This window comes from Struthio camelus, chromosome 4 (genome assembly GCF_040807025.1).
Source record: "Struthio camelus isolate bStrCam1 chromosome 4, bStrCam1.hap1, whole genome shotgun sequence".
NCBI classification, from domain to species: domain Eukaryota; kingdom Metazoa; phylum Chordata; class Aves; order Struthioniformes; family Struthionidae; genus Struthio; species Struthio camelus.
The window spans coordinates 50590742-50604912 of NC_090945.1; the positions used below are offsets into that span (position 1 = coordinate 50590742).

The following is a 14171-nucleotide window of genomic DNA, read 5'->3' on the forward strand; positions in this document are numbered from 1 at the left end:
ATACTTTTCACAAAATTGGAAGGTGTTTCAGCTGCTTAGAAACTTTATAACTTTTGCTATGAAGGCACTTTGAAATCTAAGGGAAATAGAAACCTTAACAGTTACCTCACACCTAAAGTTCCTTTGTTACCTTTTAAAAAAAAAAAAAAAGTAAAAACTAATGCTCTTCCCCAGACAAAAACTGTGCCTAAAATGCCATTTACTCTGCAATTTAAATATTTATTCAATTGAAATACTGTGCCATGCTCAGCTGGAGAAAAGCTGGAAAAGAAAATTGCAGTTTATAAAGGCTAGCTTAGTTTTTAATTTTTAACAGCAGGATGGTGCACAGCCAACATTTTTTTTCTGCCTAATTCCAAACGTGTATCCTCTTCGTATAGAGTAGTAGCTACAGTCCTTGCCAGTGGTAACAGTAATCCTTCGTATCTTTATTATGGATCATAAAACTTTATGATCTTATACAATCAATGCAGGCAACAAAGAGTGCTAAAGGTACTGTATTTGTTCTGTATTGAACTTGTATGATTCTGGCTCCGAGTCGTCATGTAAATGATATTAATTGTCAGCTGGTGTTTTAGATGCAAGTAGATGGCATTTTTTCACAGGGACAATTGATCTAGAAACAGACTCTGTTTTGACCGTGCCCTGATACCTAGAAGTCCTGTCGTCATGTTTTCTCTCTCATTTGCAGGGGAAAAAACATACCCTGGCAGTAAGTCAGTTTATCGCTCCTGCCCAATAAAAAGCACAGTGTTTGGAGTAGAGTACTGCAGCACAAGGTCTTACCTTCTCACAAATTAGTCTGTCAAAGTGGGTCAAAATTGCAGTAGCTCATGTGATTACCTCTACATACGCAAATATTTATTCTCTATGACTTGTTAGTGGTGTTTCAAGGTTAAATTATCTTCTCTTAAATACTGTCTTAATTAATTTTTTGTCTGAGGACTGTCCAGTAATGAGTATTCCTTTCAGTTTTAAATAAGAGTGTGAGATCCCTTGAAAGATACTGTTAAAGTCTTTAAAGTGTTGGAGCGTACTGGTTTCATCAGTGACTACAGGGTTGCTTTAATAAAGTGTTTATATCCTGGAATAATAAGGAAAACATCCCAGTTTCCTCATAAACTTCAGTATCTAATTGCATCTCACTACCCCCCAAGAAAATTATTACGGCCATCATAATCATCACTATAACATAATAAGTATGACCATCCTTTCTGAAATATTAAATGTGCATATTTTTACTTGTTTTCTGTTAATAGAACTAAGAGAAAGAGAGGATCTTATAAGTGAACTTCTCTGTTGGAAAATTATCAGATAATTTTGCATATTACATATTTAATATTGTTTAGCCAGCAGTGTGTCTTGAAGAGGTGGAATGTTGTCTGTAGGTACTCTTGGGATTTTGAGGAAAGTAGTGAGTTGTGCAGCCCAAATTTGACTTATTTAAGCAACCTTAAAGTTTATTGACTTTCACAAAATCAGATGCACACAAGGAAGTTGATGAATTTAATGTTTGTCAACTGTGCCAAATTCAGTGTGCTCCAGGTTGAAATTGTTACTTAGACAGATGTGGTATAGCATTCTAACAATGATTTCCTGGTGTGGTGAAATTGTCTAATGTGTCTTGACCTGTTGAGCAAGGACTACTTCAAAAGAGTGAGAGCGGTTCAGTTTTCATGTCCATTTAGTCTTTTGCCTTTCTGATGAGGCAGCTAAAAAGGGTGTCAGCTATGATAGCAGAGAGTTACCCATAGCAGAGGGAGCGAAAGAACTGCTCAGAGACCACTAACCCATTCCACAAGCCATCGAGCAGCTGTCAGTGGCAGCTACTTGCAGAACAAGGTTAGCTAGAGCCAGTGACGTGGAGAGGAAAGTCTTAACATCTCGTTATCCATCTGAAATTATCCAGTTGGTTTCCATCTGAGTGCTGCTCCTCAAAAGGACTGTTGAATATAAATGATAGATATAACCACTGCAAAGTGTGTTGAAATGGTTCATTTCACTTCATTCCCCCATTTGGTTATGGTAGCCCTGCTGCTGGTGTTTCTGTTTATTTTGCATTGTTGTTCTGTGAAAATATCTTGAGTCAAAGTAGTTTTTGCAGGGGTTTTGTGGATGTATGGGTTTTTTAGTTTTTTTTTTTTAAGCTGCTATTTTTTCATGGAGGTACAGATGAGAAGGAAGCCTTATCTCTGTAAATAAAATGTTTTTTTTTCCCTTAAGCTTCTAATGTAAGTAATGGGATAGTTAGTTTCAACATTAACTATTCTTAGCTTTGACCATAAATAAATGCCTTGATGTACTGTAAAATTAATAATCAAGATGTTAAACAAGCATGATATTATTAGCTTTGTTAACCACGGAAGACAGATTGGAAGGAAGAAAAACATTTTTCCAGGACTACAGAAAAATTATACATACCAAATTATCCCTGTGTGTTTATGCAATACGGCATAGGCCATTACCTTAGGTAATATCTGGTAACATGGAAGTTGCACAGACTTGAATCGGATGACGAGCTGACTTACATGAATTTAATTGTGGCCGTCATAAATAAAGTAACAGATCAATTCCTCTTGCCCTAGATTGTTTAAGGACATCTTTCTATTTTTCCTTTTTCTGCCTTTCTCCCTGCCTACAAGACAGAGGCACAGAAAGCTAAGAGCCTTTCCTTAGTTAAAAGCTTCCGTATCTTTATCCTTGCAGCTGGTTCAGGTGTGACCAAGGTTGGAAGGGCCAAGGGGTTGAAAGTTATCATCTGACATATCATTAGATATGTGGCACTTGTTATGGGAGAATTTATGCTTTATACAGTTTCCAGTGGACAATAAGTTGTTATTCCAAAGCCTGCAATTTTTAAGCTGTGCTGCAGAGACCAAAGACAGAATGGTTATGGAGGCTGAATGTTGGAAATAACCTTTCTTAATGAGGAATGAGTTACAGTGTAATAATAACGTAGGGAAGTCTCTGCTTCCATTGTATGTATGTGTGTATCTATACTATATGTATAGGTAACTAAATCTTGGCTCTTCTAAATTTCTGATCAGACATCTGCAATAGGAATGGCAATTGCACATAAATTGATAATTACCTTTTCCTTTAGGGGACCACTGCTGTATTACCTTTTTTTTAAATCACATGGAAGAACCATGCATGCTTTTGCCTCTTAAAGAGTTTCATTTGTACATGCTGCTGAAGTAAGCGCCTTGCTGTTGTGCTTGTTCTTTCACGAAGGTTGTATGCTGTTTCTAAGGAGCAATCGGCCTCTCACAGCTTAGAAGAAATAGAGCATACCACTGGGTAAAGCATGTCTACCCTGACAGATCGTTTTTGCTAAGCGTTTATTAAAGTTGTGAGTTTTACTTAAACTAAACATGTCAACAACAGGAGGAATTAATTTTTAACGAATAAGCAAAATTGTATTCTGGTTGTTCCGCGACAAACATGTATTGCTGTTTATTTTAGTATTCTTCTGCATATGAAAGAGGTAAGTTTAGAAAGGAGATCAAGTTCATAGTTCCAGAGTTTGGCAAAAACTTCTTTGTGGTGCTTCTCAGAAATACCGTCTTCTGAGGTATCCAAGACAGAGAAAGGATTACACAGCCTGTTCCTCTAGATAGCTGGCTTGCTTTTCTGGCCAAGTATGCATTCCTGTGAAGCAAAATTAAAGTTGGTAGCCTTAAGTAGAGAATGTTATATCCTGCTAAGTATCCTGATACCTTTCAAATACTGCATTGCTTCTGCCTTTCCTGGGAATTGTGTGATATGCTGGGCTCAGACAAGTCTGGTATGTTTTATTTTAGCATGGCTAACTTAAAGATCGAACTGTCTAAGCTAGATAGTGAGGCCTGGCCTGGGGCACTGGATGTGGAAAAGGAAAAACTGATGTTAATCAATGAAAAAGAAGAGCTTCTAAAGGAACTCCAGTTTATTACGCCACGCAAACGTACTCCAGATGAGCTAGAGCAGCTAGAAGCAGAAAGGAAGAGGCTTGAAGAAGAGCTGCTGTCTGTAAAAAGCACGCCTAGTCAAGCACTTGCTGAAAGGTAAGGGGTTGTATTTTGCTAATATTAAATGCTTCTTTCTGCAATCTGACCTTTGTACTCATTACAGACCCTGAACTATGCTTTGATGGACTGTTTTCCTTCAGTAACTGTTCTATGTAGATCTTAATTAAATTTGTTATTAGTTCGCCGGGCAGTAACACAAAGAATTCTTCTGTCCTGTGAGAGAATGTGCACACCCTGTATGTGCTCTGCAATATCGGTGGCTCTGTGCTTCTTACCAGCATGAAAATGCCTGTGACAGATGTTAAATAACTGAGGAATGTCAGCATGCCGGCAGGAGGGCAATACATCATTCGCTGGTTTCTGATAATAGCTGTAAACTATTTGAACTCAGGTTACAAAGATTGTCTTGATTGTTGCAACATCTGAAACCTTTCATTGTAAGTTTTATTACGTACAAAAATGCAACCAAAAAAAAAAAGTTTCAAGTTCAGAGGAAAAGTATAATTGCTGCAAAACCTTTCTAACTTGCTGCTTCCTAACTAGTAACTGCAGCAACTCCCACAATAAACCACATAGCCAGATATGGAGTTTGAGAAAATCAGAGGAGATTGTCACAAATAGACTTGTTATCCACTGCATATGGAAATAAATTTATGAGAACTTCACTTCACATTAGATATAAAAATGCAAAAAAACCCAAAAATGTAGTTGTATGTATCAGTGTAGCGTGCTTTATAGAAGTAATACAATCCACAGTTTAACACTCTTTTTACTTCCCTCTGCTAGTAAAGGCCTGCTCTTGCTCCAGTTTCGCCACGTTCACTTAGTGGCACTAAAAGTTGGACCCTACATTGTAGCTGAGTAGTGAGGAGGTTTTTTAATTGTTGACAAAATATGTATGTCCGAACTAGGCAAGATAGGCACGTTTGTACACTTTCTAATATTTTAAACTACATTAAATTGAGAATCCAAAAAGTGTTGTAGAAGAAGGGCTTTATCCTAGTGGAACTATATTTTTACAGGAGAAAATACCTATCTGTGTTAGCAATATCTAAATTAATATGGATCCATTGCCTTCTGACTTCTGTTAATAAAGTGAGAATAAGGGATCAATAATATAATCATATTCACAAATTAAAATGTTTAAATTTAATGTTTTTGATAATATGTCATTGTAGGTTATAGCTAAATCTTCACTCATGCTGTAAACAGCTGATCTCTTAGTCATGTGTTTTGCATTTGCATGTTTAATGTGGAAGAAAATTCAGCCCCTGACCTTTTTTCCATACATATCGGATTCCAAACTTAAGAATACTGAGAGCAAGTAAAATTGTCTCTTGTTGTCAAGGTGAAATGAGGCAGTAGGGTGGTTTTTTTGCTGTATAGAAACACAACTGCTTATTTCAATTTTAGATTTTTTTCCTCTATTTTCTTTTGACTTTTTGCCTTAGATTTGCCATCCTGTAACTGAAAAAGTGGAATATTCATCTCTTTCTGAAGCTGCTGAAAGATTTCATATCATACTTTGCTTGTAAAGGCAGTATTTATGGGGAGATTTTGGGGGGGGGGGGGGGGGTGTTTTTGTTTTGCTTTACCATTCAGGTGAATCCCTACTTGAAACTCTTTAATATTAAAACCATTTCTCTCTCGATTCCTTCAGAGTAATTCAATTCTTTTCACATCAAGCCTATTTTGAGGATTATTTCTGAGGTGTCTGCTATGAACACAAAGAAAAACTTTTTTTTTTTTTTTTAGAATAATTCAGATGATTAAAAATTTCCAGAAATGTTGATTTGAGAAAAGGATACAGTTAATTTTATCAGATCAAACATTAACATGTTATTTCTTGGAGATGAGAAAGATTCTCCTGTCCCTTATCAGTGAAGCAGCCACAATGTCTTACCTTCCGAGAGCTGCGCTGTTGTTGCGGTACCATTTTCTTTCATGAAGTTTCATGGATATTGTAGGTTTCCAGTATTTTTGCAGGTACTGATAATGAAGCAATGCTATAAAAAGCTGTAGATTTTATCAGGGCTTGATGTGATGAGTCATTTAAAAAAAAAAAAAAAGAAGAAGAAGAAGAAGGAAAGAAGAAGAAAGGGAAAAGTTGCTCTAACTTAAAACAAAAACATTATCAGTGTAGCCCAGGGTTGTTTGGGAGTAGGCTACTGAAGTTGCTACTAGTAATGTACTCAGAGTCAATTTACAAAAGGAGAGTATAAGTCATAACATATCAGCTTCAAAAAGCAGAGGAAGGGCACAGCGTGACTGCTTTAAGAAGCCTTCCAGCGACTGTACAGAAATATCCAGGTTGTGCAACTGTTGAAAGCTATTTGCTACTTTCTTGCCTCTTTGCATTCATGTTGGAGAGATTCCTTTATTCTTTAGTCCTTGGCAAAGTTGTCTAGGTAATCATTGGCATTTAAATAGATGCATAGTTTTACTACTACTTATTTATTTTGCTGTGGTCTGAAAAATTGGCCCTTACTGTCAAAAGCGAACATGTCCACGTGACAAGTTTACATTGAAAGAAGATAAGTACGCTTTAACTTCTAATGTCCTTAATTTGTTTTTAAGATGGTGTTAGCTTCTCTCAGCAAGGTTACAATTTATGAAAGCTGGACAAAGATGAGTCGCACTCAAGTCACTGCAGCAATAATAGATTAATTTAGATAGGAGGAATGCGAATAGGAGAGATTGACAGAGGCCCATGTCAGAATAGACCACATGAGGGTGGTTTGGGTGTTTAATCTGGTCTTTGGGATGGTAAAGTTTCCTGCTTACGCTAAAAAGAAGGAAGGTTCTTTGTTTAAAGGTTTTGAATTTAGTCTGATATAGGATAGAAAAAAACTATTTGAACCTCAGAATTTGGCATGGGATAGTAAAATTATTTCCTGCACGTCTTGAAACTTTGACGAGTGATTTTTAAACCAACTAGCTTGTATTTGTGACTCATGACTAAAATCATTCTGCAACTTATATGCAGGAATTAATACTGCTTTTTAAATTAATAGTAAATGAGATTACATCTAACAAAACTTCTTTTATCCAGGGACTGCATTGAAGTAAGAATGGAAAACGAACTTTTCCTTGTGCCAGGGTGGGGGGAACCTTTTAACTTAACAGTACAAATTCAATAGAACAAATTATAGGTATCTGGGTTGAGGAATCCAGTCAGAGAAGAGGTTTCTTAGTCTCTTAATTTTCTTTCTTGCCTTTTGCCGCAGTAGTAAAATGCGCATTCCAATTTTTGTGCCCCTTCCTTGAAGATAAAGTGATAGCTCACAATTGAAAAGACTCAAAAAAAAAAAAAAAGTTGGTGAAGAGCACTGTTGCTTGAGAAAAGCAGGCTAGATTAAGCTTTGAAAGAAGGTAAAAGGTATTGGAAAAGTGGTAAAAAATGGTAGGAAAACACATCTGATAGCAGAGATGAACATAATTCTTAGTTTAGAAGCCTGTAGATATGTCTGCATGAGCAAGGAATTAAATATTCTGTATTCTTTTAACCGTCTTAGCAGGTGTTGGCAGATGAACACATTACTGCAGTGTAAGAGCATAGGCAGTGTAGGCAGTGGAGTGGAAGTTCACACCCTGGCTGACCTCAGGGTAACTTATTCACCTTCGCATAACCCAGATTTGCTTGCTGAATAAGCATGGGTGTAAGCAAGTGCTTTTCATGCTTTGCTGAATTGAGGACTTAATGTTTTTTTACTGGTATCTGGCACTTTGCGAGTGAATTCTGGGAAATCTCTAGTGTTTCGTTTGGTTTGCATAAGAAAGCATGAGCTGATTTCTTTTCTTAATGTTTTCTGTATTTGAATTTTAATTTATTTTAATTTATACATCCTTGAGATGACAGAAGGGCCAAAGGAAATGTTTCTGAGCATGAATCTCAAACCTTAAAAAAAAATAATAATAATAATAATTTTTGTCCCTCAGATTAGTTGCTTGGGAACTTGGTACATGTATCACTTGACTGAGCAAAGGTTAGAGGGGAATGTACTAATCCACAACTATGTGTGGCTTTCAGTTAAATCCACGGAGAGAAGGCAATATATTTGCTGTTGTAAATGGAATGGTAAAAGGGAATTATAATAGGAAAAAATCAGTGTAAAGATTAGTGAGTCCTTACGGTTAGCAGCCATACAAAATGCATGGGAGAGTTCCACCATTTGTGTTTGCAGAGCTAGGCTGGATAATGGCACAAGAGGGAATAATCCTGCTTTGGCAGAAAGGTGAACCTTGAAACAATGCTGTGAGACTCTTGCACGCTACCTGTCATCTCGGATCCTTTCACTTGGATCCTGCTTTGGTTTATTACACTTTGTCTCCATAGGAAGACTCAGGAATTCAAAGGGAGTGTTTTGATTTTAACTTTCCTGCAGTGCTCCCCCCAGTTTTTGTGTTATCAGAACTAATATTGGTATTAGTATTTTTGTTTTGTTTTCTCTCTGAAACTATAGTTAGTGAGTAGCTAGTGTACAGCATTGCTTTTTAAAATGGTATTAGAGCAGATCTTATTTTCCTGAAGTGGCAGACATTTTCTCACTGCTCATCTGTTGCTCTTTTATTGTGTGCATTTTCCATTTGGTTCAGTGTGAATATACCAACATTTTATTTGTTTTTATGACCATTAGGCTTGTTATGGCACTTAGTATTCTGCAGTTAAGTCGCTGCTGAAGCAGTTAGGATTTTGTGATAGGATTGAGAACTAGCACAGTCTCTTGGATTTCAGTAGTAGAGTCACATGAAAAAAATGAAGGATCTTCACTTTGGTTTCCATCTTATTTGTAAAGTATTCTGCCACACATACTTAGCCTCCTGACTATTTTGTGATGCTTTCCTATACTTACATACACCTCTATTTCCAGATTGAAATTGGAAGAGCGAAGAAAAGAGTTGGTACAGAAACTTGAAGAAACTACGAAATTAACTACTTACTTGCATTCACAACTTAGGAGGTGAGGATGCGCTGCGTAACGTAAAACCTGTTTTCACCTACAGTTTAATGGACCTGGATGTCTAAACTTCATTCTTAGATTTTTCTGTTAGCTGGAGGCCAAACAAAATTTATTTCATATTGAAGTAAGAAAATACAAGTGTAATAGCCTCAAGCATTTTGTTTCCATGCAAACCCAGTGTACCTTTATAGTTTCAGTAAGTACACAAGAATAGGCTTTTTGAATGAGTTTTATAATTAAGCAGGGAGACACATTATCTTGCCTCAGTATTAAAAAAGTAAAATAAATCAGGAAGTCTCTAATTGCTCAGGTCTCCCAAATGCTGTCATTGAGGGGAAAAAATGATTTCTCGCGCTTCTGTGTAAAATGTGTTATTAGAAATTTAGCTTTTATTCTGTGTAATAACTGGAGGGGCTCAATGAATACATGTATGCATGTAAATATTTGTGTGAATAGCTGATTATAGTTTTATTCTTCAACCACTGAGTTGTGCTTTTTGTAAACAGCAAATACTCTCAGCAGATATTTTTTTCTGACAGTCGTTGTTTTAAAAATCTGGCTTTGTGAATGAAATTCATACAGATAGCAATACAGTATTCCGTTACAGAGAGACTGAACTCATACTCATTGCTTTGATGGAAATTGTGATGTTTAATGATGCGTGTATCTGATCCCAGGAAAGAGTTTTTCCCACTCATGGACAAAAAGGCTGGGCTACAAAACCATATGCCCACTATGTTTCAGTTAGCAAATCCAGCTGAATTTGATCAAACTCCTTATGTGTTCCAGTAGGATACACTCTTCAGAAAGCTGCCTTAATATTTAAGTATTCTCTTAGAAATCAAAATGGGGCTTTAAAAGGAAAAATGTTTTAAAGCACTATATAAAGGTGCTCTCTCGGTAAGCCATATCATTTTATCCTTGGGATCTAGGCTGGCGTAGCTATTTCAAACACCACAGCCAGATCTTGTGAAGTGCATCTTGACTGGTGATTAGGTGGGGAAAGTCTCTCTCAAATCCTTTTTTTTTTTTTTTTTTTTTTTTAAAAAAGGGTTTTGTGCTCTTGTTTGTGCTTGTGGGTCTCTTTGTCCTGTCAAAAGCAGTTTTCTAGCCCAGTGGCAAAATTGTTAAAGTTGATAGCTCTATTATTGTTCAGTAACACCTCTTAAGTGTTTAAAAGGGGCTGTCTTGAATTATTTTTCTTGACAGTTTTTCCCAGCAGAGACCTCCTGAGCCAAGGCAGTGACACTTTCTCTGATGAGCAGCCTGGCAGGGCTGCTCATCTTCACTTATTAACAGGAGAAGGCTGCATGTCGTGGCCTTTGCAGTCCTTACGTGATTGGATTTTCTGTGCATGTAGTGTGTGTTGTCTGATACACGTGAAGTGGTTCTGCCACAACTCGCCTGCTTCTAGCTGCCATCTTTTGCAGGCTCTTCGGCAGATGGCCGGCTGCATAAATCGCTCGAGGTGGCGGCAGTCCTCTGCTGCCTTTAGCTCCTTCCTGGGGACCCCCTTCCCATCGCGTTGGCCCTATGAGTGCCTACGCGATGGTGGAGCAGGTCATTGAGGAAACATCGCAGCTGAGAGAAGGCTGCTGTTGCTGCCGGACCAATTTGTCAAACCTGCAGCCTTCTCCAGAAGAAAAGGGGCTTTAGGAATTTGCCATAAGCTGGATAAATTGCCCTGATGGTATGAGAGTTGGGCACCCTGACCTAAACCAATATGGTTGCTTAAAAAAAAAATACTGCCTCAAATAACATTCAATATTAAGAAATCGTTACAGTGCAGGTTCCAGTCAATCTCATCTCTCCTTGTACTGTTTGGTGCTGGTGATCAAATCTGGTTTAGTTTAGTAACACTGGTGTGTGTGTTTGTGCTTTCTTTGCAGCCTCTCAGCTAGTACGTTATCTGTGTCTTCAGGGAGCAGTTTGGGATCTCTGGCATCCAGCCGGGGTTCTCTGAACACATCAAGCAGAGGGTCGCTAAACTCGCTCAGCTCCACGGATCTCTATTATAACCAAGGCGATCAAATAACAGATTTGGACTATCAGTATAAACTTGACTTCATATTGCAAGAAAAAAGTGGTTACATTCCTTCGGGGCCTATCACTACTATTCATGAAAATGAAGTGGTCGGTTCCCATGGGAGACTGGGTTACAGTGACTCTCCTTCAGCTGCAGACCATCCAAAATTGACTGAACCTCCTAAATCTGTGACATCACTGTCTTCAAGATCCTCACTGTCTTCCTTGTCCCCCCCAGGCTCCCCTTTGGTGTTGGAAGGTGCATTTTCAATGTCAGCTCAAAATTCCCCTCTGCATCACCTCACTACAGACTTTGAAGACTGTGACCTTTCAGGTGATTTTGCAGGCATTAGTCTCTGTGAGAACCAAATGTTACTGGACTCTGACACCAGAACAGGATCTCAGATTCCTACAGATGGTAAAGATCTTAATGAAAACATTAGGCAACCTCTGCCTTCTCTACATGAAGGAAGTGCAGGTAATAAAAAACATACGTAACATGAAAATTTTAAACTAACAGCTGGCTTATGAACAAAGAGATCCTAGTCATATAACTGAAGAATAGCATGAGCGACTTAATTTGCCTTTGCAGGTAGTCAGTAATTCTGAGGGAAAGCATGTAACTTTTAGTTTTGTGTCCTCAGAGACAGGCTTACCCCAATTCCATTTAGATTTGTTCCATAGCTGTCTCGGAAGGAAGCCTTGTTTACAGACTTTCTTATCACGAAAAGTTAACAAAGAAAAACCTGAAGAAGACATGGAGGAGATTCGTGGTGTCCCTATGTATTGTGAGGACATATGGGGAAAGTGCAGAAATATCCTGTGCTGTTTTTTAGTAGCGAGAAATAAGAAATCAAATTTCTCATTGAAGAATAAGTTACAAGCTGACATCCTCAGTATTAGAGATGTCTTACAGTTAGGACTTACAGTTAGGATTTTTATTTGCGTAGATAGTTACTTGAACCTGCTGTCCCTGAAACACCTGCAGCTCATTTTCAATGTGAGTTGAGAAAGACAAATTACCACATTCCTTGCAGTACAGTGAGACTCTATACCTGTTGTTAGTGTTTCAAAGCTTTTAGCTTTTAATTCATCTGAAAGTTAGAGCACCAAAGCTACTCTAGGCTCCCTCCACAGTCTGTGGGTAACTTCCAGAGGATGAGTCATCCTATCCTAAAGCATCCTTCCCTTTAAGTAAGGTGGGATAAATCACTCTGTGAATCTGCCTCTCTGCTTCTGCTGTCTGAAGAGGTGTCCTGATAACTAGCTAATGTTTGAGATGGCTGAATTAGGTGTAATTAATTCCAGTTTTAGTCTGCAGTAAAGCAAGGTAATGCATTAAGTTTTCCTATGTTGTTATCACCTTGATAGAGTTAGAGCTATAAGAATTCCAGCTGTCAAGAGTCGATGGCTTGTCCGAAGTCTTAGAGCATTGACTTTGCTGCCTGTTGTTGAAGTTGACAGTATGTTCTGCTTTCTCTGCATGTTTATCTATTGACTTTTTCTAATGTCATTCTGTGTCATAGTATTTAAGTATCTTGCAAGTCATGTGTACATTTTTGCTGTCCAGTGGCTCCATTTTGCCAATGAAGAACCGAGGGAGCCAAATTTCCACTAGCGCTGAGCGCTGGCAGCCCCATTTGAAATGTATGTGATCAGTACTTCTGAAAATTGAGTCCTAAGTTATTTGCTTCAACTCATAAAATGATTATGTGGCAGAGTCGCAACCCAGCCTCTCTCAAGTCTCACTCTGTAACGTAAGACCATCTGTTAATTTTTCACCTCACCTGTAACTATTATTTCTCTTTTGACTCTGGCTCTCTCCATGTTACACGCTTTAGCAATTGGCAGTGCTTTCTAAGAAATGAATCCCGAATGCCCAATTATTGTGAACCCAGAGAGGAAGGGCTTCTTTTTTTTTTTTCCAGGGAAACTCTTGTAAATATATTTTTATACACTTTTGTAGAAGAAGAGCGTGTAATGACATGGTGCGTTAATGTCCAAAGGCTTAGCGTTCCCAGTTCCACATTTCTGGATCTGAGCTGATAGAGAAGTGGCTAAGTTTGGGTGTCTTAGAATAAACAGGATAACCTAGCTAGAGAGTGCATTGTCCAGTTTTGTTGCTAAGCTTAAACCCTTGCCCTGGGATCTTGCCCATTTTTAAAAAGTAGTTGGAAATATATATAGGGAGAGATATTTTAATAAGCACTTTACATTTTTTTATGACAAGAAATTGCTGTAGCATTTGTTTGTTAATTAGCTTAACTTTATTGCAGTACTCGAGTAATCTCAGTATTGACCAGAGTGATAGTAATGCGGCATCAGAAGAGAAATGTACAGTGTACATACTATAAGTTGGGACTCCCCTCTCTACTCTAACTGTGCAGAAAGACGGATAGATAGAAATTGACTGAAGTCCTAATGGTCTGAACCTGTGAAATGTAAAGTGGAAAAACATGAAAAGGGATTTAGAGCTTTTATTTTGCCTTCTATGTCATCTTGCCCTTTGTCTTTCAGCATAGTGGAACACTGTAGTCCCTTTGCTTTGGAACTCTCTGATTGAAGATGGAAAAACAATTGATTTTCCTGCCCATATTCCAGCAGTATATCTTTTCCAACTTAAAAATTTCTTTCTTTCTTTGTCATCTGACTGAGAATCATCTAGCCTGAGAACTGAATTTAAGATGGTTTGGAATTCAGGCATACATTGGGCTGTGAGGTATCAGAAATTAATTCAGACTTTTTTTTTGTGAATACTTGTTTCTTTATATCATTTTCAAAGGCACCATATGGTTATCTAATATTTTAGAGCTCTTTGAGGACCTGTTATTCTGGATTGTGTCAGGGCATTTTAAAGTCTAAAAGCAGTTATGATTTTACAATATAAATACATATTTTTATTCTTCACACTGATACTTACTTCTTCATGTAGGGTCATGTATATGATATAAATTATTTTAAAATCTGTATTAAGGCGGCCAAAACAAGCACTTGGATTTTGAAACGGCAGAAATTAATTAATTAGGCTTCCCATACTGCTAGTTTCCACAGTAAAATGGGCCTCCTGGTGAGACTTCAGAACATCAGAAGTGAGGCACAGAGCTGGGATGGGCTCAGTGTTTCTGCTCACTAATTTCATTCTTGGAACTGCTGTGATGCTGAATGGGAAGGTTTT

At 37.8% G+C, this 14171-nt stretch overlaps 1 protein-coding gene across 4 annotated transcripts in view; it reads left to right on the forward strand.

Moving 5' to 3' along the window:
* WWC2 (WW and C2 domain containing 2) overlaps positions 1-14171 on the forward strand; it is a 109907-nt gene that overhangs the window by 68307 nt on the left and 27429 nt on the right. For 2 of the 4 annotated variants that reach the window (XM_068942573.1, XM_068942574.1), the window contains exons 9-11: positions 3804-4046; positions 8882-8971; positions 10861-11474. In XM_068942573.1, the coding sequence (XP_068798674.1) occupies positions 3804-4046; positions 8882-8971; positions 10861-11474 (947 nt within the window). The remainder of the gene's footprint in view (positions 1-3803; positions 4047-8881; positions 8972-10860; positions 11475-14171) is intronic. The other 2 variants (XM_068942575.1, XM_068942576.1) reach the window with 1 other exon arrangement.